The sequence below is a fragment of the Pollachius pollachius genome, assembly GCF_949987615.1.
Source record: "Pollachius pollachius genome assembly, chromosome: 3".
Lineage (NCBI taxonomy): Eukaryota > Metazoa > Chordata > Actinopteri > Gadiformes > Gadidae > Pollachius > Pollachius pollachius.
This window is the reverse complement of record NC_136936.1, coordinates 477,817-505,330: the sequence shown is the minus strand read 5'-3', so window position 1 is coordinate 505,330 and position 27,514 is coordinate 477,817. Positions and strand designations below refer to the sequence as shown.

The 27,514-nt window shown below is 48.6% G+C and overlaps 1 protein-coding gene across 6 annotated transcripts in view; it reads right to left on the bottom strand.

Annotated features, from left to right (window-relative positions):
• The window catches only part of dock10 (dedicator of cytokinesis 10), a 75,844-nt gene that overhangs the window by 33,537 nt on the left and 14,793 nt on the right, over positions 1–27,514 (bottom strand). For 4 of the 6 annotated variants that reach the window (XM_079732195.1, XM_079732197.1, XM_079732194.1 and 1 more), the window contains exons 2-14: positions 13,271–13,390; positions 11,412–11,501; positions 10,388–10,470; positions 9,941–10,013; positions 9,599–9,721; positions 5,874–6,008; positions 5,228–5,414; positions 4,111–4,196; positions 3,836–3,919; positions 2,845–2,997; positions 2,014–2,268; positions 761–883; positions 448–530 (exon numbers count right to left, since the gene is read on the bottom strand). In XM_079732195.1, the coding sequence (XP_079588321.1) occupies positions 448–530; positions 761–883; positions 2,014–2,268; positions 2,845–2,997; positions 3,836–3,919; positions 4,111–4,196; positions 5,228–5,414; positions 5,874–6,008; positions 9,599–9,721; positions 9,941–10,013; positions 10,388–10,470; positions 11,412–11,501; positions 13,271–13,390 (1,595 nt within the window). Of the gene's footprint in view, positions 1–447; positions 531–760; positions 884–2,013; positions 2,269–2,844; positions 2,998–3,835; positions 3,920–4,110; positions 4,197–5,227; positions 5,415–5,873; positions 6,009–9,598; positions 9,722–9,940; positions 10,014–10,387; positions 10,471–11,411; positions 11,502–13,270; positions 13,391–16,313; positions 16,725–27,514 lie in introns of those variants that run through there. The other 2 variants (XM_079732198.1, XM_079732199.1) reach the window with 1 other exon arrangement.

Sequence of the window (27,514 nt, the reverse complement as noted above, 5' to 3'; positions counted from 1 at the left end):
AACAGACCTGTTCCCACACCCAGGTTACATCAGATTAACAGACCTGTCCCCACACCCAGGTTAGATCAGATTAACAGACCTGTTCCCAACCAGGTGACATCAGATTACCAGACCTGTCCCCACACAGGTTAGATCATATTAACAGACTGGTCACCGCACAGAGATTACATCAGATTAACAGACCTGTCCCCACAGACAGGCATCATATTAATAACAGTGTATTAAAGGAGAGGTGTATTCATGTTACATCATATCAACGACCAACAGTGTATTAAAGGAGAGGTGTATTCATGTTACATCGTATTAATGTCCAACAGTGTATTAAAGGAGAGGTGTATTCATGTTACATCGTATTAATGTCCAACAGTGTATTAAAGGAGAGGTGTATTCATGTTACATCGTATTAATGTCCAACAGTGTATTAAAGGAGAGGTGTGTTCGACTGACCTGATGCACCAGGCGAAGGGCATTCGGTACTTCCCCAGTTTACTGCAGAACTGTTTGTTGGACTTCAACATCTTCTGAACGGTCTGACCATGACAAACAGACACTCCGTTACAATGGGGGAAAAACGCAAAACAGGAAATCAATCTGACAAAACTGACAGATCTAATATAATTAGCATAACTAACCCTGATATTTTAAATACAACACATGATTATAGCCTATATCAACCAATAGCCATAAAAAGAAATCATTATGGATACGGTACACTATAAATATAAAAGAGGAAAATAAATAATTAAAAGCGTTTTCTGACCTTACTGGAGTCTGTGTTCTTGATGTACGGCTCAGCGCTACAGGCTATGTTTCCCATCAGCACTTTCTCCACTCGGGCTAAGATCACAATGTCTGTGTGCGGGTTTGTCACCGAGAAGACGGCCTGCAAAGAGCACCATCACAGGGCATCAGACCGGCAGCAGGAAACACAGCAGGAATCACAGCAGGAAACACAGCAGGAAACACAGCAGGAAACACAGCAGGAATCACAGCAGGAAACACACCAGGAATCACAGCAGGAAACACAGCAGGAAACACAGCAGGAATCACAGCAGGAATCATAGCAGGAAACATAGCAGGAAACACAGCAGGAATCACAGCAGGAATCACAGCAGGAATCATAGCAGGAAACACAGCAGGAAACAGCAGGAATCACAGCAGGAAACATAGCAGGAAACAGAGCAGGAATCACAGCAGGAAACACAGCAGGAATCACAGCAGGAATCACAGCAGGAAACACAGCAGGAAACACAGCAGGAAACACAGCAGGAATCACAGCAGGAAACACAGCAGGAAACACAGAAGGAATCACAGCAGGAAACACAGCAGGAATCACAGCAGGAATCACAGCAGGAAACATAGCAGGAAACACAGCAGGAATCACAGAAGGAATCACAACAGGAATCACAGCAGGAAACACAGCAGGAAACACAGCAGGAAACACAGAAGGAATCACAGCAGGAATCGCAGCAGGAATCACAGCAGGAAACACAGCAGGAATCACAGCAGGAAACACAGCAGGAAACACAGCAGGAAACACAGCAGGAAACACAGCAGGAATCACAGCAGTAATCACAGCAGGAATCATAGCAGGAAACACAGCAGGAAACAGCAGGAATCACAGCAGGAAACACAGCAGGAATCACAGCAGGAATCACAGCAGGAATCACAGCAGGAATCACAGCAGGAAACACACCAGGAATCACAGCAGGAAACACAGCAGGAAACACACCAGGAATCACACCAGGAATCACAGCAGGAAACACAGCAGGAAACACAGCAGGAATCACAGCAGGAAACACAGCAGGAAACACAGCAGGAAACACAGCATGAATCACAGCAGGAAACACAGCAGGAAACACAGCAGGAATCACAGCATGGATCACAGGGAGCCCAGTGTAGTGACAAAGATAAAGAATAAGTAAAGGTCTAAATGATGAAGGTTAGACCAGGATGACCTGATGATGTCCCTCAGCCGGCGGGCCTCAGAGCAGCTGCTCTACCTGGGCTCACCTGAGTGGGGTAGCACAGCCACTGCTCCAGGTCCCGGCTCAGCTCACAGTCCCCGGTCCTGCTCTCAGCAGGGGGGGCGGTCTCCGGGCCCCGGGGGGCCGCGGGGCTCCCGGTGCCGTTGCTACAGACCCCGCCGGCTCCCGGCCCCAGCATCTGCCGCACCGTCTCGTGGTTCAGGTCCACGTGGAAGTCAGCGGACATCTTGCGGCCCTCGCGCACGTCCAGCAGGGCCAGGGTCACGAAGAACGGCTCGATCTGAGAGTGAGACAGGTCGGTCAGGGAGACGGGTCACTCACAGTGAGACAGGTCACAGTGAGACAGGTCGGTCAAGGAGACGGGTCACTCACAGTGAGACAGGTCAGTCAGGGAGACAGGTCACTCACAGTGAGACAGGTCCCAGTGAGACAGGTCGGTCAGGGAGACGGGTCACTCACAGTGAGACAGGTCACAGTGAGACAGGTCGGTCAGGGAGACAGGTCACTCACAGTGAGACAGGTCAGTCAGGGACACAGGTCACTCACAGGGAGACAGGTCAGTCAGGGAGACAGGTTGGTCAGTGAGACAGGTCGGTCAGTGAGACAGGTCGGTCAGGGAGACAGGTTGGTCAGTGAGACAGGTCCCAGTGAGACAGGTCGGTCAGTGAGACAGGTCAGTCAGTGAGACAGGTCCCAGTGAGACAGGTCGGTCAGTGAGACAGGTCGGTCAGTGAGACAGGTCCCAGTGAGACAGGTCGGTCAGTGAGACAGGTCGGTCAGTGAGACAGGTCCCAGTGAGACAGGTGAGTTGCAGTAAGGTCATTGTGATTAACCAGGTGCCCCCCCCATGCCTCACGTTGGTGAGGCCCCCAGTCTCGGCCTCGTTGAGGCAGCCCTGCAGCGTGAGGCTGAGGGACCGGCAGCTCAGCATCAGCCTCCGGCCAAGACGCTCCTCCAGGGGGCGGGCTGAGCCCGCCTCCCCCCCCGCCGCCTGGGGGCTCCGCAGGACCTGGGCCCACACACACACACACACAAACACACACACACAAACACACACACACGCACACAGACATTTAGTCATGGGCCAAACTAAGTAGTATATATAAAGACAGACAGACAGACAGACAGACGGGCAGACAGACAGACAGACAGACAGACGGGCAGACGGGCAGACGGGCAGACAGACAGACAGACAGACAGACAGACAGAAAGACAGACAGACGGGCAGACGGGCAGACGGGCAGACAGAAAGACAGACAGACAGACAGGCAGACAGACAGATGGGCAGACGGGCACACAGAAAGACAGACAGACAGGCAGACAGACAGACGGGCAGACGGGCAGACAGAAAGACAGACAGGCAGACAGACAGGCAGACAGACAGTACCTATGGGCGTGTCCGTGTCCAGGGAGAACAGGTTCAGACAGACAGACAGACAGACAGGCAGACGGGCAGACAGACAGTACGTACGGGCGTGTCCGTGTCCAGGGAGAACAGGTTCAGACAGACAGACAGACAGACAGAAAGACAGACAGACGGGCAGACGGGCAGACAGAAAGACAGACAGACAGGCAGACAGACAGTACGTACGGGCGTGTCCGTGTCCAGGGAGAACAGGCTCAGACAGACAGACAGACAGACAGACGGGCAGACAGACAGTACGTACGGGCGTGTCCGTGTCCAGGGAGAACAGGCTCAGACAGACAGACAGAAAGACAGACAGACAGACAGACAGGCAGACAGACAGACGGGCAGACAGACAGTACGTACGGGCGTGTCCGTGTCCAGGGAGAACAGGCTCAGACAGACAGACAGACAGGAAGACGGGCAGACAGACAGTACGTACGGGCGTGTCTGTGTCCAGGGAGAACAGGTTGAGCCTCTCTTCCCGGCGGGCCGAGCGGACCGCCTCCTCCGTCTCTGAGATGTACTGCAAGAGGGGGGGGGGGAGTCAGAGAGACAGGGCACAGGGGGGGGGGGGGGGGGGGAGTCAGACAGACAGGGCACAGGAAGGGGTTAGGCAGACAGGGCACGGGGGGGGGAGTCAGACAGACAGGGCCCAGAGGGGGAGGGGGGGCAGGGTTAGTGGTCCAGGGGAGGGGGGGGGGCGAGGACACCCACCTTGGCCAGCTCCGGGTTAATCCCGTTCTCAGCCGTCTCCTCGCTCTCAGGCAGGACGCCATTGGACAGAGACATGTCGAACACATCTGGAGAGAGAGAGAGAGAGAGAGAGAGAGAGAGAGAGAGAGAGAGAGAGAGAGAGAGAGACAGAGACAGAGGGAGAGAGAGAGAGAGACAGAGAGAGAGAGCGAGAGAGACAGACAGAGACAGAGACAGAGCAAGAGAGAGAGACAGAGAGAGAGAGAGAGAGAGAGAGAGAGAGAGACAGAGACAGAGACAGAGAGAGAGAGAGAGAGAGAGAGAGAGAGCGAGAGAGAGAGACAGAGAGAGCGAGAGAGTGAGAGAGAGAGAGAAAATAAATAATTAGCGGGCTTCCAAGCGGCCCTCTATGAGGCCTGTGTTCCCCTCCCGTACTGGAGGGCCGTCTGGGGGAGGGGTGTAGCCCGGACTGGACGGGGAGTGAGGGGCTAATCAAATGAGCTTGACCTGAAAGGAAGTATTGATCGTTTCCCCGGAGGAGTGGCGGTAAATCACAGCCCCCCCACAGCCGTTAACACCCGTCCTGTCAGGACCGTCCCGTGGCCAATGAGCTGCTCTACTCCCAGACGGATCATTAGAGTAAGGTCCCCGCTGACGGGCCGGAATCATGTTCCTCTGCCGGTCTTCACTGGGCCTCCTGCCCTGGCCCGGTGTGCCACCAGGTGTGTGTCACCAGGTGTGTGTCACCAGGTGTGTGCCACCAGGTGTGTGCCACCAGGTGTGTGCCACCAGGTGTGTGCCACCAGGTGTGTGCCACCAGGTGTGTGTCTGCGCTGCAGTAACACCGCAGAAGGCTTCAGCAACACGTTTATTCTTACTCTTTCTACTGGCCTACAAGCTCCTCACCTCCTCAGCTGGGCCTCTCGTCAGTCCTGGGGGAGGATGTGTTCTGGCTAAAGCTCGCTACCAACAGAACGTTAATTGAGTCACCGTACGGTTCTGCATTAGGCCGGAGCTAGGGTGTCCTCACGTGGCCCGTCCCATAGTCACAGACTGCCCTTTGGTTACCCCCATAAACCTCCTCTATGGTCCACCCCCCCGTCTGGGTCAGTTCACCGCAGGAGGTCTCTGGGCCTACCCTGCCGTTGGTCCGTGAGGTCCAGGCTCTTGCGGTCGGGCGCAGGCCCGTCGTGGGGGGTGATCTGCAGGATGCGGGCCAGCGTGCTGATCCACTCCTCCATGTCCTGCTCGCTCTCCGAGGCCAGGACAAAGTACGTGACCTCGTTCATCTTCAGCTCAAAGGCGTGCTTCCTCAGACGGTTGTTCTGGAGGAGCAGGAAGAGGAGGAGGAGGAAGAGGAGGAGTGGGAGGAGCAGGAGGAAGAGGAGGAGAAGCAGGGGGAGAGGGAGGAGGAGGAGGAAGAGGAGGAGAAGCAGGGGGCCGGGAGGAGCAGGAGGAAGAGGAGGAGAAGCAGGGGGAGTGGGAGGAGGAGGAGGAAGAGGAGGAGAAGCAGGGGGAGAGGGAGGAGCAGACAGAATTACAAATGGACGGATGGACAATGGAAGAAATTATTGCGATGAGGTTTAGCTGAGGTTAGACGTCAGTGTAACAGTGAGGTCAGATCTCATGACCTGAGGGAACAACAGATGAATGCTGTCATGGCATCTGTCAGAACAATGTTATGACAGATGTTTTCTAGTCTGTCTGTTATCTTTATCTGTGTTTGTGTGTTTGTATTCAGGTGTTTGTGTGTGTGTGCACGTGCGTGTGTGTGTTGACCCCACCTGCACCACACCAGTGCATGAATCCAGGAAGATGCATCCTTTGGGCTCTTTGGAGATCTTCTCGTCTTTGTAGAAGTTCATGATGTAGGAGCTGTCAGTCAGCTGGGTCAGCTGGAAGTAACGCCTCTTGAACGACTGCACAGAAATACACCAGTTTACAATGTGCAGAGTTATACTGGTTTACAATGTGTAGAGTTATACTGGTTTACAATGTGCAGAGTTATACTGGTTTACAATGTGTAGAGTTATACTGGTTTACAATATGTAGAGTTATACTGGTTTACAATGTGTAGAGTTATACTGGTTTACAATGTGTAGAGTTATACTGGTTTACAATGTGTAGAGTTATACTGGTTTACAATGTGTAGCATTATACTGGTTTACAATTTGCAGAGTTATACTGGTTTACAATGTGCATAGTTATACTGGTTTACAATGTGTAGAGTTATACTGGTTTACAATGTGTAGAGTTATACTGGTTTACAATGTGTAGAGTTATGCTGGTTTACAATGTGCAGAGTTATGCTGGTTTACAATGTGTAGTGTTATACTGGTTTACAATGTGCAGAGTTATACTGGTTTACAATGTGTAGAGTTATACTGGTTTACAATGTGTAGAGTTATACTGGTTTACAATGTACAGAGTAATACTGGTTTACAATGTGTAGAGGTATACTGGTTTACAATGTGTAGAGTTATACTGGTTTAAAATGTGCAGAGTTATACTGGTTCACAATGTGAAGAGTTATACTGGTTTACAATGTGCAGAGTTATACTGGTTTACAATGTGTAGAGTTATACTGGTTTACAATGTGTAGCGTTATACTGGTTTACAATGTGAAGAGTTATACTGGTTTACAATGTCTAGAGTTATACTGGTTTACAATGTGTAGAGTTATACTGGTTTACAATGTGTAGAGTTATACTGGTTTACAATGTGTAGCGTTATACTGGTTTACACTGTGTAGAGTTATACTGGTTTACAATATGTAGTTATACTGGTTTACAATATGCACAGTTATACTGGTTTACAATGTGTAGAGTTATACTGGTTTACAATGTGTAGCGTTATACTGGTTTACAATGTGTAGAGTTATACTGGTTTACAATGCGTAGAGTTATACTGGTTTACAATGTGTAGCGTTATACTGGTTTACAATGTGTAGCGTTTTACTGGTTTACAATGTGTAGAGTTATACTGGTTAACAATGTGCAGAGTTATACTGGTTTACAATGTGTAGAGTTATACTGGTTTAAAATGTGTAGAGTTATACTGGTTTACAATGTGTAGCGTTATACTGGTTTACAATTTGCAGAGTTATACTGGTTTACAATGTGCATAGTTATACTGGTTTACAATGTGTAGAGTTATACTGGTTTACAATGTGTAGAGTTATACTGGTTTACAATGTGCAGAGTTATACTGGTTTACAATGTGTAGAGTTATACTGGTTTACAATGTGCAGAGTTATACTGGTTTACAATGTGTAGAGTTATACTGGTTTACAATGTGTAGAGTTATACTGGTTTACAATGTGTAGCATTATACTGGTTTACAATTTGCAGAGTTATACTGGTTTACAATGTGCATAGTTATACTGGTTTACAATGTGTAGAGTTATACTGGTTTACAATGTGTAGAGTTATACTGGTTTACAATGTGTAGAGATATGCTGGTTTACAATGTGCAGAGTTATACTGGTTTACAATGTGTAGAGGTATACTGGTTTACAATGTGTAGAGTTATACTGGTTTAAAATGTGCAGAGTTATACTGGTTCACAATGTGAAGAGTTATACTGGTTTACAATGTGCAGAGTTATACTGGTTTACAATGTGTAGAGTTATACTGGTTTACAATGTGTAGCGTTATACTGGTTTACAATGTGAAGAGTTATACTGGTTTACAATGTCTAGAGTTATACTGGTTTACAATGTGTAGAGTTATACTGGTTTACAATGTGTAGAGTTATACTGGTTTACAATGTGTAGAGTTATGCTGGTTTACAATGTGCAGAGTTATACTGGTTTACAATGTGTAGAGTTATACTGGTTTACAATGTGCAGAGTTATACTGGTTTACAATGTGTAGAGTTATACTGGTTTACAATGTGTAGAGTTATACTGGTTTACAATGTACAGAGTAATACTGGTTTACAATGTGTAGAGTTATACTGGTTTACAATGTGTAGAGTTATACTGGTTTAAAATGTGCAGAGTTATACTGGTTCACAATGTGAAGAGTTATACTGGTTTACAATGTGCAGAGTTATACTGGTTTACAATGTGTAGAGTTATACTGGTTTACAATGTGTAGCGTTATACTGGTTTACAATGTGAAGAGTTATACTGGTTTACAATGTCTAGAGTTATACTGGTTTACAATGTGTAGAGTTATACTGGTTTACAATGTGTAGAGTTATACTGGTTTACAATGTGTAGCGTTATACTGGTTTACACTGTGTAGAGTTATACTTGTTTACAATATGTAGTTATACTGGTTTACAATATGCACAGTTATACTGGTTTACAATGTGTAGAGTTATACTGGTTTACAATGTGTAGCGTTATACTGGTTTACAATGTGTAGAGTTATACTGGTTTACAATGCGTAGAGTTATACTGGTTTACAATGTGTAGCGTTATACTGGTTTACAATGTGTAGCGTTATACTGGTTTACAATGTGAAGAGTTATACTGGTTTACAATGTGCAGAGTTATACTGGTTTACAATGTGTAGAGTTATACTGGTTTACAATGTGCAGAGTTATACTGGTTTACAATGTGTAGAGTTATACTGGTTTACAATGTGCAGAGTTATACTGGTTTACAATGTGTAGCGTTATACTGGTTAACAATGTGTAGAGTTATACTGGTTTACAATGTGTAGAGTTATACTGGTTTACAATGTGTAGAGTTATACTGGTTTACAATGTGTAGCGTTATACTGGTTTACAATATGCACAGTTATACTGGTTTACAATGTGTAGTTATACTGGTTTACAATGTATAGAATTGTACTGGTTTACAATGTGTAGAGTTAAACTGGTTTAGAATGTTTAGAGTTCAACTGGTTCAGAATGTGTAGTGTTACACTGGTTTGTAGAGTTAAACTGGATTTCAGTTTCACTGGTTTAGAATGTGTAGAGTTGCACCGGTTCGTAGTTTCCCTGGTTTAGAATGTGTAGAGTTACACTTGTTCGTAGATTCACTTGTTTAGAATGTGTAGAGTTACACTGGTTTGTAGTTTCACTGGTTTAGAATGTGTAGAGTTGCACCGGTTCGTAGTTTCCCTGGTTTAGAATGTGTAGAGTTACACTTGTTCGTAGATTCACTTGTTTAGAATGTGTAGAGTTACACTGGTTTGTAGTTTCACTGGTTTAGAATGTGTAAAGTTACACTGGTTCGTAGTTTCACTGGTTTATAATGTGTAGGGGCCATATACAGGTTATGCTTCATTGGCAAATCAAACAAAGGGAATTAGAGAAGTGAGAACTCTGCTTATTACAGATAAAAGAACGACAGGCTGAAAGCATCAACCATCTGTTCAGACGTTATCCCACAGCAGAGCAGGAGAGAAGAGAAGCCACTCTAGAAGAGGTGGTAGGGGATAGGTAAGAGGTGGTAGGGGATAGGTAAGAGGTGGTAGGGGATAGGTAAGAGGTGGTAGGGGATAGGTAAGAGGTGATAGTTGATAGGTACGAGGCCCCTGCCTCGGGGTCTTACCCGGACAGTGATGCTGTTGTTGACCGTGCTGTTGAAGTTTCCTTTGTAGAGCCAGCCTGAGCGGAACACACCGATCCCTCCTCCACCTCCCCCTCCTTTAGAGGATGACAGAGAGGTGGTGTCCTGCTCCAGAGAAGACACACAGAAAAACAGTCAGGGAGCAGGCAGTGGGAGATGACCAGCATGGAGGTGAGCAGAGGTTCAACGCTGCTCTTCATTCCATCCAGTTCACTCCGGTATGAAAGCTGTAATGAGCTCTCTTTGGCATTAGCCAATAGAGCAGAGTTATAAAGGACAGTGAGAGGAATCAGAATGTGTGTCTGACTGACAGGTGTCACTCACCTCATCCTTATCAATGTCTTCATGGTCGATCTCAAAGGAATGGGAGGGCAGCTTTTCTGCTTTGTACAGTTTCCTAAAGGATGGACCAATGAGAGAGGCTCCAGTAAGGATGGACCAATGAGAGAGCTTCCAGTCAGGACGGCTTCCATGCAGTTAATAATATTGAGTGTGGTACAAATGCATATTCTTGGCTTTTGAGTGTGTGAATGTGTGTATGTGTGCAAGTTGGCTATGTGCATCTGTATTTGTGTGTGTGTGTGCGTGCGTGTCTACTCTACTGCCAACAATAGGTTGCGGTGGCTCTCTTAAAGGCCACCACCACCACTGGTTTCACTGGGCGCCGTCTCTGTGTGAGTGGGAGCACTGGGCCCAGTGTCTGTCGCCGACAACGGGAGAAGAACAACACGCCCTCACCTGGCGCTGTTCCTACTTCCTGTAGGCCGTTACCTGGGCAGCAGGCGGTAGTCTCCGGCGTAGTCGTCATACTTGAACTGGACGACGTTGAGCTCAGAGTTGTAGTACTTGCAGGCCTGAGGGGGAGGAAAGGGGGGAGAAGGGGGGAGAAGGGGGGAGGAAGGCTGATTCGTTTTTCATACGGTGGGCAGAACCAGTTAATACTGCCTTATGGGCTTAGACCATTTTTTATTTATTGTTTATTTTATTATTATATCAATATTAATTTAAACAAAAATAAATAAATATAAAGAGAAAAGTTGACTCTAGCTTTCAATTAAATCCTGTTACATTTGTTAGTTGTAATCCGACTGTACATTACTTTGAAAGGATGAACCTCAGTTTCGTGATTTAGACCTCACTTGACCTCACTCCCAGAGGTCCACGGTGCAATGTTTTTTTTCACCACTGGGATGCTGACGGCGTTTCCCGCTTAATTTATTTTCCTTTGGCGGCCCTCAGTCAAATTCTGGGTTCCTAAATTGGCCCTCAGCTGTCAAAACTTTGAGAACCCCTGGCTTAGACCATAGCAACATGTTTTGCATCTGCTGGTCCGAGAGCATATTGACCCTCCTGAACAGAGGAAAGGGTGTATAATGAGTGCTGGTTGGATTCTTATTGTAGGTGTCATTCAGTATTGGGCTTGGTCATTCATTACAAGTTGATTCCTACCAGTTAGCATGTCAGAAATGGCAGTTCAGGCTTGTTATCAAGCATGTTGTTAATGGTATGCGTGCTGAGAGAGCCAGTGAAAACATAATCACAGGCTTTGTAGACACGTGTGGCATCTGCTATTAGGACGAGAACATGAAACTAGAAGATGAACACGACCCAAAATAGATGACAAAGGCAAACGTCCACGTGCTTTCACATACGCACACACACACACACACACACACACACACACACACACACACACCCTCCCCCCCCACACACACACCGCAACAGACTGACAGTTGAAACCACAGCTGGTGTTTCCCCAGCGTCCTGCTCAGGGGCACCAAACGGGGGGTGGTACCTGTCTGACCAGCAGACACTCGGCCAGGCTCTCTGCTCCATCAGGCACCGTGGAGCGCAGGCTCCGCCTCTCCTGGGGGACCGTGGACACCTGGGGGGGCACAGACGGCCTTAACTGCAGCCTCCCATGTTGGACAAGTTATTTTAAGTTTCAATTATTGACGTCTATGTTTAATATTTTGTTGATTAGTTTCTGCATCTCATTTGCTTCAGATGGGTGTGAAGAACAACATTTTAAGACCTTCAAAACTTCCGTTTCAATAAGCATGCACACCGCAATCCTACTAAATAAAGAACTGTTCATCTAAATGTTGTTGGTCAATCTGACCTGCGTACTGTGAACCAACATCACACATTCTACCAGGACCATGATGGAGAGAGTGTAGAATCCATCCGTACCGAAAAGTAACAACCCCATCACTTACCACCCCCCCCCCACTGGAAGGGGGCTTCCAGTGTGTGTGTGCTACACAGCTACTCTACGTTGTACGTCCTTGCACATATAAATAGTACTTAGCATTGTGTAGCGTCTTACCCTAGCTGTCTCTGTTGAATACGGGGAATGGGTTAACCTTGCCTAGCCCTTGGTTCTATCAACATCCTTACTGTACCGACATCCATATATTGTTGTTTCTCTTTCTTCTAAGTGGATAAAAAAGCTGTGGATAAAAGCGTTGGCTACACGCCCTGAAGGTAACTGATGAACGGCAAACAAGGTCTACTGCACTGGCTGATACTCAGCTCCTCCACCCCCTGAACTCCACCCGCCAGGAGCTCCTCCACCCCCTGAACTCCACCCGCCAGGAGCTCCTCAACCCCCTGAACTCCACCCGCCAGGAGCTCCTCCACCCCCTGAACTCCACCCGCCAGGGGCTCCTCCACCCTCTGAACTCCACCCACCAGGAGCTCCTCCACCTCCTGAACTCTTATTTATTTGTTTGATTAGCGGTAAATTCAAAGATCAACGTCACGTTATCAGACCCGTTTGAAATGAGTCGTGGCTCAATATGGATATTAATCAAACAATATAAATGAATAAACAAGCAGCCGTGGGAGCCTGTTGCGTCCAATAAGGCATATTATTTTTAGAACTGGGTCGGACCGAGCGCGGTCGTTTTCACATCTCAAGCGAACCGCTCCAGGGTTCGTTTGGAAGCGAACAGAGACCACCTCTCGACTGGGTCTCGGACCGGCTGTTTGGTCGGCACCAGAGTTTGATGGTTTGCATTCACACCAGCCCAGAAGGTCCGCACCAGCGATGTCTTTGATTTGGTTCAAACCAAACAAGGCAGGTGTGAATACGCCCTCATCATAAGACTCATGGGTACACCACCCCAACCCCCACCCCCACCTCCACCACCCAGCCTATCAGATTACTTCTTAATGGGTATCGGATGTGTGTCTGGCAGAAGACATTAGCTGAGCACCGACTGCACTAATGAACAAATACAGGCCGAAGGAGCTGATGGGATGAGTTATTAGGCACATCTGGGGGTTCAAGGGAGGCAGATCTATTTACATGTTTGTTGTTTAATAAGGGCGTCTGTGAATGGGTCTCCCCAACCAGCACTGAATTATATATCAAACACACATTTATCAAACTGATTATCAACTGTTAAACGAAAAGGTATCACACACTGGAGAACCAGTGAGGCGTTCTCACGGGCTTATCCGCTCATTCTGCACAGCAGGGTTTTCTGATCACATCTCAACGGGCATCGATTGTAGATCAGAGAAGTGGTTGTTGCTAACATACAGTATCGTATTGGCTTTGATCTGATGCATCTGTCTCTCTGTCCTGCTTCCACACACACACACACACACACACACACACACACACACACACACATACACACTTACGGAGAAGTCGTTGTCAGGGAAGAGCAGTAGATCCCTGAGAGGGTCCTCCTGCAGGTTGTCCAGCAGCTCACAGATCACCGCCTCATAGTCCAGGGGATCGATCTGCTTCGGCTTCTCCTGCTGTACAACACACACACAAACACACACACACACATTTATTCATTTAAAATATAGTTATACATTTATGAGACGCTCTTATCCAAAGCAACTTACAGCAGTTCATCCACACATTGACACCCCGACGGCGGAGTCAAACACGCAAGGCGACAGCCAGCTGGTCGGGGGCAGTTAGGGTCAGGTGTCTTGCTCCCCCCCCCCCCCACACACACACAGTTTAAATATTGCTGGTGGGCTGCATAGGGATGGTACCATGGATTTAGATGCATTACATTAACGCCATATTAACACAGGCTAAAGAACAATAAGTGTAGGGCATTTACTGACATTCACACACCATACGTTTTTCACCACATTTTTTAAGATTAAAATTAAGATTGATCCTATTTGCTAGAGTGAATAGAAAAGGGCTTTTTATTAGCAATGGGTTTTGAGGTGATATGCCTTATCACTTTAGCAGGAAATCACTGAAGAGCTATCAATGGTTGTGGTTGTTCCATCGGATCACAGAAAGAAGTGATCTTGTAACGTCACACTGGGCAATAAAGGTGGTGCTGGTAGTGGAGGTCAGGTCAGCTAACCTTACTTAGACAGAAAGGACTTCAAGATCATTCAAAATCCCACTGGAGGCTCTAGACTGGAGCTGCTATCGGCCACAACATCGCTGCATTCCACGTTAAAAAGCGACAAGTCACTTCTTGTGTTAAGTTGTGAGATCACAGAAACAACTGCAGATAGGGTGTGTATTTAAGCCTCATGTTTCATCAAAAGGGGAAGATAATCATCTTAGTGAGTCTGATTTTGTCAGACTTATGGGCAAATATGAAACATCTTAACAAATGTATATATATATTTGAATGAAATGTATTGTATTAAAACTTAACCAGGCTTTCAGTAAAATTAACAGAAACCAAGATGATGATCTGAAATACACCGGAGCACTTCAACACACCATGAGCAGAAACCAAACGAGTTAAAATAATCCACAACAATACAAATACCATAATGACGCTTAGAGATTATGAGCTATGGAACACAAGCTCTGTCAGAAACAGAAACTAACTCCCAGCCTCAAAACAGGGGGCTGAAACTTTCTGTGGAAATAACAAGGGGAGGAAGTAATGATTCTGTTCATACACACGCATGAAACCAGAGCCCTGCAGCCACCACAGCCCTGCAGTCGACACCAAAGCTTTCTGAGAAGCAGCCGGAGCCAGTAGGAAGCTGCACGCTGCTGCCACTGAGTGATACACACGCATGACCCAGTCTCTGTTCCTCCACCGTTGGATCCCACCGACCTGGGGCTGCCTGAAACCTTTTCAAGATAAACATTAACAAACTAAGTTGTAAAGCATCGGACATTTGCATGACCACCACACGGCCTAGAACTCTGATACGCTTGGCGAGAAGTGGTTCAATAAATTGATTATGAATTAATCCTTAATCAATCTAATGCCAAACCAATTACTGGTGATTCCATTTAACAACATGTTAACGTGACAAATGCCGTTGCTTCAAAGTCAGACCAGTAAACTATTAGAGTGGTTTACTGAGTCACTGAAATGTTTTGAGTAATCCTGGTGGCTAGGGGGACATTGTTACATCCAGTAGGGTCTCACTACAGCCTGACACATCCAGAGGGGTCTGACTACAGCCTGACACATCCAGAGGGGTCTGACTACAGCCTGACACATCCAGAGGGGTCTGACTACAGCCTGACACATCCAGAGGGGTTTGACTACAGCCTGACACATCCAGTAGGGTCTCACTACAGCCTGACACATCCAGAGGGGTCTGACTACAGCCTGACACATCCAGAGGGGTCTGACTACAGCCTGACACATCCAGAGGGGTCTGACTACTGCCTGACACATCCAGAGGGGTCTCACTACAGCCTCACACATCCAGAGGGGTCTCACTACTGCCTGATAGTAATGCGTGATATAAACGATATACGATCTAAACGATAAAAAAAATGGCCTACGATAGATTTTAATTTAATTGCTCTATCGCGATAATGCATGTTGATGACGAAAAATACAATGTTTAATTTTTGGCTTGGTGCGGTTCCATTTCACATTGCAATTTTCGCAACATTGCCAGAATTTGTCAACAAACCTGCATGTGTGCAAAGAACGTTAAATCATTGGACAAAAAGGTCCGGGGGGGGGAAGCACCGTTGAAAGTAAACAATCATGGATATCCAGCGTGATAAACATTGATCTGCGGTGCGATCCAACTCCTTCTCCCTCATCCTGACTCGGAATGTGTTAAATGCATCGGCATTTTTAAGTTATGTTTTCCAGCATACTTTTTACTTGCTTTTGTCAGACCGTCGTGAATGTCTTTTGAATATCGGACCCAAATATCCAATAGATGTTCCGTCTCCTCTTTGCTCCATGTTGAGCAACGTCTCCGAGACCACCTCTCCGGCTGGGTCAACCTCCTTTTGATCGATAAAAAATATCACATAATCGACAAAAATCCTAACAATAATAACAGCAGCAGCTGACAATTAGGGATGGGCATGATTAATTGATGATTTATCAATTAATCTTGTTAGCAATCTGACAGCTGCCTGACAGCTGCCTGACAGCGCTCTGCGGGGACAGGCCAGGGTAGGTTATGACCAACATCGGTACCATGGAGCAGACCCCACACTGAGGGCCCCGGACGGGCGTTTGGAAAGACAAGACGATCACTGGTGCTGTACCCATGCTGGCGAAATAAAGAAGGTTGACCCTAAGACGTGGAATGCTAATATCCATAAAGGTGTTCACTTCCTTGATACAACATCTGAATGGAGATGAATGAGTTTAAAACTACGGCCATTTCATGGAATGATCATTTTTCATTAAAACATACAAAAAGGCATCAAATCTATGATGTATTTGATGAAGAAGACGAGGACAGGAGCGATACATACTACACTCAGATGGTTGAAGTCCACTCTGGTCCGCCTGCTCTTGGACTTCTTCCGGAAGTTTATTCTGTTCCTGAGGCTCATCATGCCAAAACCCAGCAGCACAAATAGTGATGTCTTCTCTAGAGCGTACACCGAGTCATATCCACCCTGCAGATAAACTTCACCAGCCTGCACCTTAACGTAACTGCTGAGCTCGGAGCTGAACTCACAGAAGCAGAACTAGCCTCCCCACTTCTGTGGGTGTGTGTGTTGTGTTCGACCGCGTGGAGGAAGTGGATATTTGATGTCATGATCACACAACCGTCATTTATACACACGCACTCGCTTCTACAAAATGTGTGTGGTGCATCTACAAGTCCAACTAACCCAACGCCTCTGTGTGTCTAACTGCTCCATGCACTCTCTAGACTAGTAGCAAACCTATCACTGAGCCCAACTGGCAAATGCTCCGATTTATGGGCTCACGTTCTCGCTCTGATTTACACCTGCTCTACTGGTTTATGACACGCCCTATGACAGTTACACACAAACACAGACACACACATACAAACATCAGACAAACACTTATATAGGCAGACAGATGGGAAGATAGAAGAATGCACACACACACACACACACACACACACACACACACACACACACACACACACACACACACACACACACACACACACACACACACACACACACACACACACACACACACACACAGGAGAGGAAGAAATGGTTGTCTTTGTGCCAAACCGTTGAAAGAACTGACACATAATAGGTATAAAATAAAAACGCAAAACGAATCACCCATTACCCCCACCCCATACAAATTCACACACATTCATGGCTGGAGGATATTGACCGTCCAAGGCAAAAGTCTGGTGCAACATAAGGATTTCATTGTGGTGCTTCAGACCCAGTGGTGTACAGTAGGTGCAGGTGTGACGATGGCTGAGGGGCTCTCCTCCTGAAGGGAGTTGAAGAGGAGGTCTGCAGGATGTTGCAGACCACACACACACACACACACACACACACACACACACACACACACACACACACACACACACACACACACACACACACACACACACACACACACACACACACACTTCTACGGCTTTGTACACATACAGCAGGAAATGATCACTTTGGAGAGGAACAAACTAACTGTTGATTGTTACCCGGGCTGCTTTAGTGTCACTGTTAATGTTATTCTAAATATATAGATATATAGTATTGTACATAGATAAAGTAATGTATTATACTTTATCTACTATATAGATAAAGTAATGTATTACAATACATTGTTCTGCTACAGCGGCAGTAAAACACTTTGAACAGCAGTAGACTTTAGGAGCAGTGAACCTACAGACACAGAGACTAGACAGCGCTGTACATCCTGATTGAATAAGTCTAACAGTGTTTAGACCAGTGATACACAACATGATTTAATAAGTCTAACAGTGCTTAGACCAGTGATACATAACTGTTTACACTGTTTAGCATTCAACCATCGGTCACTGCATCCATCAATCTATTGAAGGATCGATCCCCACTCACCCTGTCCCTCCCCCTCTCTCTCCCTCTATCTCCCCCTCTCTCTCCCTCCCTCTCCATCTCCCTCTCTCTCCTTCTCTGTCCCTCTCTCTCTATCTCCCCCTCTCTCTCCCTCCCTCTCCAGCTCCCTCTCTCTCTATCTCCCCCTCTCTCTCCCTCCCTCTCCAGCTCCGTCTCTCTCTATCTCCCCCTCTCTCTCCCTCCCTCTCCATCTCTATCTCCCCCTCTCTCCCTCCCTCTCTGTCCCTCTCCCTCTCTCTCTATCTCCCCCGCTCTCTCCCTCCCTCTCTGTCCCTCTCTCTCTCTCTCTCTCCCTCCCTCTCTGTCCCTCTCCCTCTCTCTCTATCTCCCCCTCTCTCTCCCTCCCTCTCTCTCTGTCCCTCTCCCTCTCTCTCTCTCTCTCCCTCTCTCTCTCTCCCCCTTTACCACTCTCCCTCTCCCTCTCTCTCTCTCTCCCTCTCTCTCTCTCCCCCTTTACCACTCTCCCTCTCCCTCTCTCTCTCCCCATCTCCCTCGCTCACTCACTGAGATCTGTCCACTGAAACGAACGAAAGAACATCACTGAGCAACAGGGAGTGGAGACAACAGAAAGATACAGACAGACAGACAGACAGACAGACAGAGACAATGAGACAACGAGACAGAGCTAGAGAGAGAGACAAACACAGAGAGAGAGAGGCTAATCCATGTTTAGACACATCTCGTCCTCAACAGCTGGTCTGTTTTCTTCAAGTGTTGAGTTAAAAGCTTATCGGATCAGCTCAAAGAAAAATAACACAAAATGTGCAGAAAGTGTGCGAGGGGTCAAAAGAAAGAAAGAGGGAGAGCGAGAGGGATGGAAAGAGTGAGAGAGACAGAGACAGCTGAGGCAGCGTCGAGAAGGAAGCGGACAGAAGCCACGGTTGTGGTTCCCAGCCCTGGCCACAGTGCTGAGGGGAAGTGGTCCTCGGCTGCTGTCCTCGTAAACAGAGGGCTCAGCAGGTAAAGGACTAACCAGCTGCGGCTGGTTCCACATGTACTGAGTCCACATGTACTGAGATGAACTGTGAGGACGGAGAGTTATGGAGACACGCCCCTCCAGGGCCCCAGCTCGGAGGTGTAAACATAAATATGTGATTATTCAGCAAATATGAATCATAGCAATGACGTGCATAAAAGCATTGTGGTGGTGTAGCTATCACAGTGTGATTTACTGCATGCATAAAACAGGAGTGTTCCAGCTCTGGAGAGCCTAACATTGTTGTCTGGCCATCATTTACGATGGATTAAAGCCCCATTGTTTCTAAACCACAGCAATGCTAATGTCCCTGTTGTGATTCTTCATAAACAACCTCCTGATTGGGCCAGGGGCCCCAGCCTGTTGGCTCTTTGGTTTAGACGCCTTCTTGGGCTCCGGTCCACACCGAGCGTCAACAGGCAGCCGCCCAGCAGACCCCCGGACCCCGACCTCACACAGGGTCTAGCGCCGTAACGGTAACGGAGGTGGGTGTGGTTCACACCCCTCCACCTCCTCCTCCACCTCCTCCACCTCCCAGCCCTGCGGCCCCTACTCTCAGCAGACCTCCTCCTGCAGCTCCAACACAGTGCTCTACTCTCAGAGACACAACAGGGTCTCAGACCAGCTGGGTGGGGGTCTCAGACCAGCTGGGTGGGGTCTCAGACTAGCTGGGTGGGGTCTCAGACCAGCTGGGTGGGGTCTCAGACCAGCTGGGTGGGGTCGCAGACCAGCTGGGTGGGGTCTCAGACTAGCTGGGTGGGGTCTCAGACCAGCTGGGTGGGGGTCTCAGACCAGCTGGTTGGGTCATTGTTAGTCTGACATCAGGGTACCAGCCACTTAGTCTGTTGGATGAAACATTTGGGCTGTTGGCTCCTGCTATTTATTATATAGCAATGTTAAAGGTCAACAAACCATAAATAAGATTTCCAACTTTTGGAATTAGATTCTAATATGAAACTCTATACATGACTAACGTAATTACATGACAGCGGAGACTAGGTATTTCCAACAGTAAAAGCACGTCTGACCACATGTTGACAAGCTGCTTCCATTTGATGCAGAGCCCGGCCTAGTGCACTACCAGCCCTCCTACAGTGAAGTACTGGGATGGGGAACTGTTTGAAAAGAGCATGGCTTCACTTTATGGTTCATCATCGCCTGAGGAACGGAAAGAAGAAGAACGTAAAGAAGAATGTAAAGAAGAAGAACGTAAAGAAGAAGAAGGTAAAGAAATAGCGTACAGAAGGGGACCATAAAGAGGAAGGAGGTAAAGGAGAATGTAAAGAAGAACATAAAGAAGAACGTAAAGAAGAAGAGCGTAAAGGAGAATGTAAAGAAGAACATAAAGAAGAAGACCATAAAGAACGTAAAGAAGAAGAACGTAAAGAAGGCGACTGTTAAGAAGAACGTAGAGAAGAAAGTAAAGAAGAAGAACGTAAAGAAAATCGTAAAGAAGAACGTAAAGAAGAAGACTGGTAAGAAGAACGTAAAGAAGGTTAAAACAAATGTAAAGGAGCCGTAAAGAAGGCGGGCGAGGAGAGGAGGACAGAGAGGAGGACAGAGAGGAGAACAAAGAGGAGGACAGAGAGGAGGACAGAGAGGAGAACAGAGAGGAGGACAGAGAGGAGAACAAAGAGGAGGACAGAGAGGAGGACAGAGAGGAGGACAGAGAGGAGGACAGACAGGAGGACAGAGAGGAGGACAGAGAGGAGGACAGAGAGGAGAACAGAGAGGAGGACAGAGAGGAGAACAGAGAGGAGGACAGAGAGGAGAACAGAGAGGAGGACAGAGAGGAGAACAGAGAGGAGGACAGAGAGGAGAACAAAGAGGAGGACAGAGAGGAGGACAGAGAGGAGGACAGAGAGGAGAACAGAGAGGAGGACAGAGAGGAGGACAGACAGGAGGACAGAGAGGAGGACAGAGAGGAGGACAGAGAGGAGAACAGAGAGGAGGACAGAGAGGAGGACAGAGAGGAGGACAGAGAGGAGGACAGAGAGGAGAACAGAGAGGAGGACAGAGAGGAGAACAGAGAGGAGGACAGAGAGGAGAACAGAGAGGAGGACAGAGAGGAGAACAGAGAGGAGAACAGGGGAAATTGAGTCAAATCACCATCAAACTCGTCCAGCTATTTTCCCACTGGGATTACTAATTCCAGAAGAAACTATATAAGAAATAAAATATATTTCCAACACCAATACAACCAGTAAAAGATACCAGCCAGCTGTAAAGACACAGAACAAGTCTACTTCCTTCATCCAGTCATTGTTTTGCTCCGACAGCTATTTCAGTCTTTTCTCACCGCTCCACAAGAGGATCCACATGCAAGGAGAGCAGATTTTTTCCCACAGAAACAAGATTCCCTGGGTCTGACCCGCGCCCTTCCCCCACCCCCCCCCAGTGATGCATCACCGCGGGCTGAGGGAGCCGGAGCGCCATGAGGAGGAGGAGGAGGAGGAGGAGGAGGAGAAGGAGGAGGAAAAGGAGAAGGAGGAGGAGAGAGGACGTGGGCGATGGAGCACCATGGAAATATTGGAGTCAGACGATCCTGGAGCAGAGATAATGTTCTGCACTGCAGCTGAACACACAATTATCCTGCCGCGTGCACACACACACACAGACAAGCACATGCATGTATGCATGTATTTTCACACACACACACACACATGCACAGCCTCAGCCCTTGTAGTAGAGCGCCGGTGCTGCGAGCTGGTTACCATGACGATGGTAGTAAGAGGGGCGTCGGTGTGGATGTAGCCTTCCAGGACAGGTGTAGCGGCGTCCAATAAGAGCCGGTCCTGACGCGAGCAGATATGGCCGCAGTCGGCCCCGCCCACGGAGCGCAGTAGCAGGACCCCGCTGGCGGAGCAGCCCATAGTCCCTGACCACCTCCTCACTGCAGCAGCAGCCACAGCCCAGACACTCAGTATGCAGAAACCGCCCCTCAGACACCACTGCTCCTCTCCTCCTCTGAGCTCTGTACCGCTGCTACTCAGGAGAAGAACCTAGACCAGGTCCAGCCTCCCTCCTCCTGCTAGGGTCCGCTCAGCCCCCCGTCCAGCGGATGGGGATGGGCTCGGCCGGGCTCCACAGAGACAGCGCCACCGTAGCTCTGGAGCTCGCCCTCTACAGGTACTGCCCCCGCGCTGCTTCACCACGCTTCAGCCCACCGCCGCTCCTCAGGGCAGCCTCCTCTGCTGCTCCCGCTCTGCAGAGCTGCAGTGATCCGCTGTGCCTGAGCCTCCGGTTCCTCCACTGCTGCTCACAGAACTCACTGCGAGCCGCGTGTCTCCTCTCTCTCTCTCGCTCTCTCTCTGTTCTCTCCTCTCTCACTTCTCTTGCTTGCTCGCTCTTCTCTTGCTCTCTAAATTTCCCCTGCTCTCTCTCCCTCTCTTCCAAGTGCATAACCAAGCACACACACACATACACACACATACACACACACACACACACAGACTGCAGCTGTAAGCGGTTCAGCCCAATTCAGTGAACAAATCATGGACTTCAATAGCTGTCAGCTGACTAGAGACACAGCGGCTAAACAACGCACACACAAACACACACACACATTCTTGTTTTTGGGATAGTTTCAGTAGTACCCAGAACGCACCAGCCATTTTAAGCCAGAGCTCTGGGTTGCAGTGTGTGCGTGCATGTGTGTGTGCGTGCGTGTGTGTGCCTGTGAACTTATCATGTACTTCACGATGAGATGAATAAAAGGCTTTAGATTCAAACCAAACTGGACCGCCATGTGTTTCACATTTCTCTGATTAATCCAGTGACATTTGCATTTGCTTTGATTGTTGGAGACACACACACACACACACACACACACACACACACACACACACACACACACACACACACACACACACACACAGGAGGGGGAGGGGGTGACGGGCCTCCTCTAGTCTTGATTGGACAGGGGAGGGGACAGGGGAGTGGCTATGGACTGACGGTCCTCATCCAGTCGTGATTGGACAGGGGAGGGGACAGGGGGAGTGGCTATGGACTGACGGTCCTCCTCCAGTCGTGATTGGTCAGGGGAGGGGACAGGGGGAGTGGCTATGGACTGACGGTCCTCCTCCAGTTGTGAATGGACAGGGGAGGGGACAGGGGGAGTGGCTGAATGCTGACTGTGCTTTTTAACACCCAAACAAAAGGCATTCCATCATTTTCTCTCTGGTTTTGGGCCAAACTTTTAAAAAGGTTCCATAACAGTTCAGGAGGACATGTGGAAGGAGGAGGGGCGATGGAAAACAAACGAGCCCCAACTGGGATGGTTCATGGAAATGCAACACGCAGGCCGCGGCTAATCCGACCAATCAGCAGCCTGGCGCTCGGTGGCCCTCCCTCGCCTCCGACCGGGCCGCTCAGGGTGGAGGGCTCGGCCCGGTTCTGGACGGAGGCGGTAGCCATGGCGATATATTTCGCTCCTGAGTAGGGAGGTGAGCAGGTGAAGGACAGCCCCGCGCACCGCCCACATCCTGTCATCGCCGTCGTTCTGCGAGGCTTTAGAGTGTTTCCACCACCACCACATGCAAACACACACGCCTCTCACCCACACAAAACAAAGTGTTAATGTCCTCCAAACAGAAGATGGTGACAGCCCCCCCTAACAACCCCGCCAAGCAGTCACTAACACACAGGAGCTAATGCACACAGTGACACACAGAAGGCGTGGACACAGAAGCTAATGCAAGCAGTAGCAACAGAGGCAGGCTTTGTGTGTGTGTGTGTGTGTGTGTGTGTGTGTGTGTGTGTGTGTGTGTGTGTCCCCCCCTCAGTCACACCCTTCTCAGGGTGACACTGGCTCTGGCTCTCTCCCCGGGGTCTACACAACGATTTGTTACTAAATACATTATAACATATGTTATATATATATATATATATAACATATGTGAAAATATGAAATAAAATGATGGTATGATGATTGGATTTGTGGGTAACGGTTTCCTAAAGTTAGAAGCAAAGGACAATCACACAAATATGATTTTCAGATGCAGAAATGTTCCATCGACAAACACATTAGAATAGAAATTCAACTATGCGTTTGTGTGCATGTGTGTGTGCGTGTGTGAGTAAGTGTTTGTGTGAGTATGTGTGCGTGTTTGTTTCTGTGTGTTTGTGTTTCTTTGTCTGCATGTTTCTGTTTGTGTGTATATGTTTATATGTGTATGTGTCTAAACGTGTGTATGTGTGTGTGTGTGTGTGTGTGTACGTGTATTTTCCACGACCACTTATTGGCAAAGCATCTCATTGTTCTCCTACTCATGCGTAGAAAGGAGGAGGATAAGAGAGAGGGGGAGATAGAGGAGTTGGAATGCACCCCTGGCATAGGAACGACGTGGCAGTGGTCGACACTAAGCCCCTCCCATCAGAGCCACGACATTAAGCCCCTCCCACCAGAGCCACAACATTAAGCCCCTCCCACCAGAGCCACGACAATAAGCCCCTCCCATCAGAGCCACGACAATAAGCCCCTCCCATCAGAGCCACGACAATAAGCCCCTCCCACCAGAGCCACGACAATAAGCCCCTCCCATCAGAGCCACGACACTAAGCCCCTCCCACCAGAGCCAGGACTCAGCCACACTAAGCCCCTCCCACCAGAGCCCAACAGCCTCCAGACTGGCCCCCCCTCTGGGTTTGGAGGCTGGGAGTTAATCCCACGATGGAGCCGGGATGAAACCCAACATGGATGATGTCAGCAGACCCCAGACCCAGCTGCCCCCCAGCCCGCTGCGTCCCCAGGGTCACGTGTCTACTTCCTGTTCCTCCCGTCTGTCCCGCCCTTCGCGTCCGACTGCAGTGCTCCGTTAACCCAGAGCACCCTGCAGCGCTCCGTTAACCCAGAGCACCCTGCAGCGCTCCGTTAACCCAGAGCACCCTGCAGCGCTCCGTTAACCCAGAGCACCCTGCAGCGCTCCGTTAACCCAGAGCACCCTGCAGCGGCACGCCGCCCGCTGGGGGCCCTACTGGACTGCATGTGTGTGCCTGTGTGTGTGTGTGTGTGTGTGTGTGTGTGTGTGTTGAGACATGTGTGTGCCTCTGTGTGTGTGTGTGTTGGAACATGTGTGTGCCTCTGTGTGTGTGTGTGTGTGTGTGTGTGTGTGTGTGTGTGTGTGTGTGTGTGTGTGTTGGAACATGCCTGTGCCTCTGTTTGTGCATGTACACATGTGTGCGTGAACATGTGTGCGTGTGTGCGTACGGGGCTGCATCTGTGCGTGTGGCTGTGTATGCTTGTGTGTGTATGTGTGTGCCGGTACGTACTGGACTATGTTTGTGTGCATGTGTGTGTGTATGTGCACGGCTCGGTACTTGTTTTGTGAGTGGCCGGGTGAGTCTGAGCGTGTCCAGGATGACATCACGCGTCACATGGGCCGAGCAGGCCTGTTGTGGAGCTAATGCCTCCCAGCTGCAGTGGGTCCCACTCGCCGCCATGGCAACACAGCCCCAATACACCGCCGCACGCAGAGCAGCTAGGGGGAGGAGCCAGGCATACCAGTACACCCATTAGACTGGTCCAGCAGTCATGATGGCTGGCGTTTTAGTTATTTTGTCTTCATTGCATGAAGTATAATTCTCTCTCTCTCATGTGGTGTGACTGAGACTCGGCTGAGTTGACGCGGGAGAACACTCCCCTGTTCCCATGGCAACCACAACAGGAAAGCATGCTGTCACTCAACAGCGGCGGGGCTTTCTGCAAACTGTGGCCCGGATCTCTCTCTCTCTCTCTCTCTCTCTCTCTCTCTCTCTCTCTCTCTCTCTCTCTCTCTCTCTCTCTCTCTCTCTCTCTCTCTCTCTCTCTCTCTCTCTCTCTCTCTCTCTCTCTCTCTCTCTCTCTCTCTCTCTCTCTCTCTCTCGCTGTGTTGGGAGCAGTCTGTACCCCACCCTCTAGAGGTCTGAAGGTACGCGGCTGCGGTGTCTTTCTGCGTGTGCGTCCTGTCTGGGAGTGCACACCGTGTCTCCGCCATGCTTCTGATTAAAACCTCCTGCTGCAAAAGCACATCCTCCTCCTCTCTGTGCACCACACACACACACACACACACACACACACACACACACACACACACACACACACACACACACACACACACACAGGAAATAGGACCCAGTATTAAGCGCAAGGGTGGAGACCAAATTTAAATGATACTAATGTGGAACTCTATACCTCTCTAAGATGGAGCAGAGACTCTCCTCCAGATAGGCCAGGGAGCATAGAGCTAATGAACCAATCAGGGTCCTGCTTTATCTGTGCTCTTCCTCTGAGGCACCGGGCAGAGAACGGAGTTACACCAACACGACCAACGCCATCTAGTGTCTCGGATGTGAACTGCATTAGCGGGAGGAGGGCCCTGACCCCCTCCCCCCGACGTGTTTCAGCTCTAAACCCAGTGTCTAGGCTCTAAACCCAGTGTTTCAGCTCTAGGGCCAGTGTTTGAGCTCTAAACCCAGTGTTTAGGCTCTAAACCCAGTGTTTCAGCTCTAGGGCCAGTGTTTGAGCTCTAAACCAAGTGATTAGGCTCTAAACCCAGTGTTTCAGCTCTAGGGCCAGTGTTTGAGCTCTTAGCCCAGTATTTGAGCTCTTAGCCCAGTGTTTTGAGCTCTTAGCCCAGTGTTTAAGCTCTAAACCCAGTGTTTTAGCTCCAAGCCCGGTGTTTTGAGCTCGAGGCCCAGTGTTTTGAGCTCTTAGCCGAGTGTTTGAGCTCTAGGGCCAGTGTTTGAGCTCTAAGCCCAGTGTTTGAGCTCTAGGGCCAGTGTTTGAGCTCTAAGCCCAGTGTTTGAGCTCTAGGGCCAGTGTTTGAGCTCTAAGCCCAGTGTTTGAGCTCTAAGCCCAGTGTTTGAGCTCTAACCCAGTGTTTGAGCTCTAACCCAGTGTTTGAGCTCTAGGGCCAGTGTTTTGAGCCCTGCGCCCAGTGTTTTGAGCGTACAGACGTCCCCTGTTTGTTCAGAGCAGGAAGCCATTGAAAAGGTCTGTAACCCCAAGCTGAAGGACTAGAGGAGACCAGGAGCCGAGTGGGACAGAGTGGGTGAGGTTTGGGGAGGGAAATGGGAGGTCATTAGTTTCCATATAATATCTTTGGCCCCGGCCCCAGCCTTTATTTAACCTCTTGATTGACAGACCCATATAAGAGAAAGCCCTGTTATGAAAACGCTGACCGATCTGATATAATTATAAGTACGACTTATTTTTCACTCACTGGTTGGGACCCAGTGACTCATATTCTTATATTTATAAGTTTAGTAAGTTTAGATTCACATTATGGGGGATTCTTGAAAGATTCCGTCCATAGTAGACACATACACCACCTCTAAAGACACATACACTACTTCTACAGACATGAGCACCACCTCTATAGAAACTTACACCACCTCTATAGACATATACACCACCTCTATAGACACATACACCACCTCTATAGACATGAGCACCACCTCTATAGACATGAGCACCACCTCTATAGACACATGCACCACCTCTATAGACACATACACCACCTCTATAGACACATACACCACCTCTATAGACATGAACACCACCTCTATAGACATGAACACCACCTCTATAGAGACTTACACCACCTCTATAGACACATACATCCCCTCTATAGACACATACACCACCTCCATATACATGTACACCACCTCTTTAGAC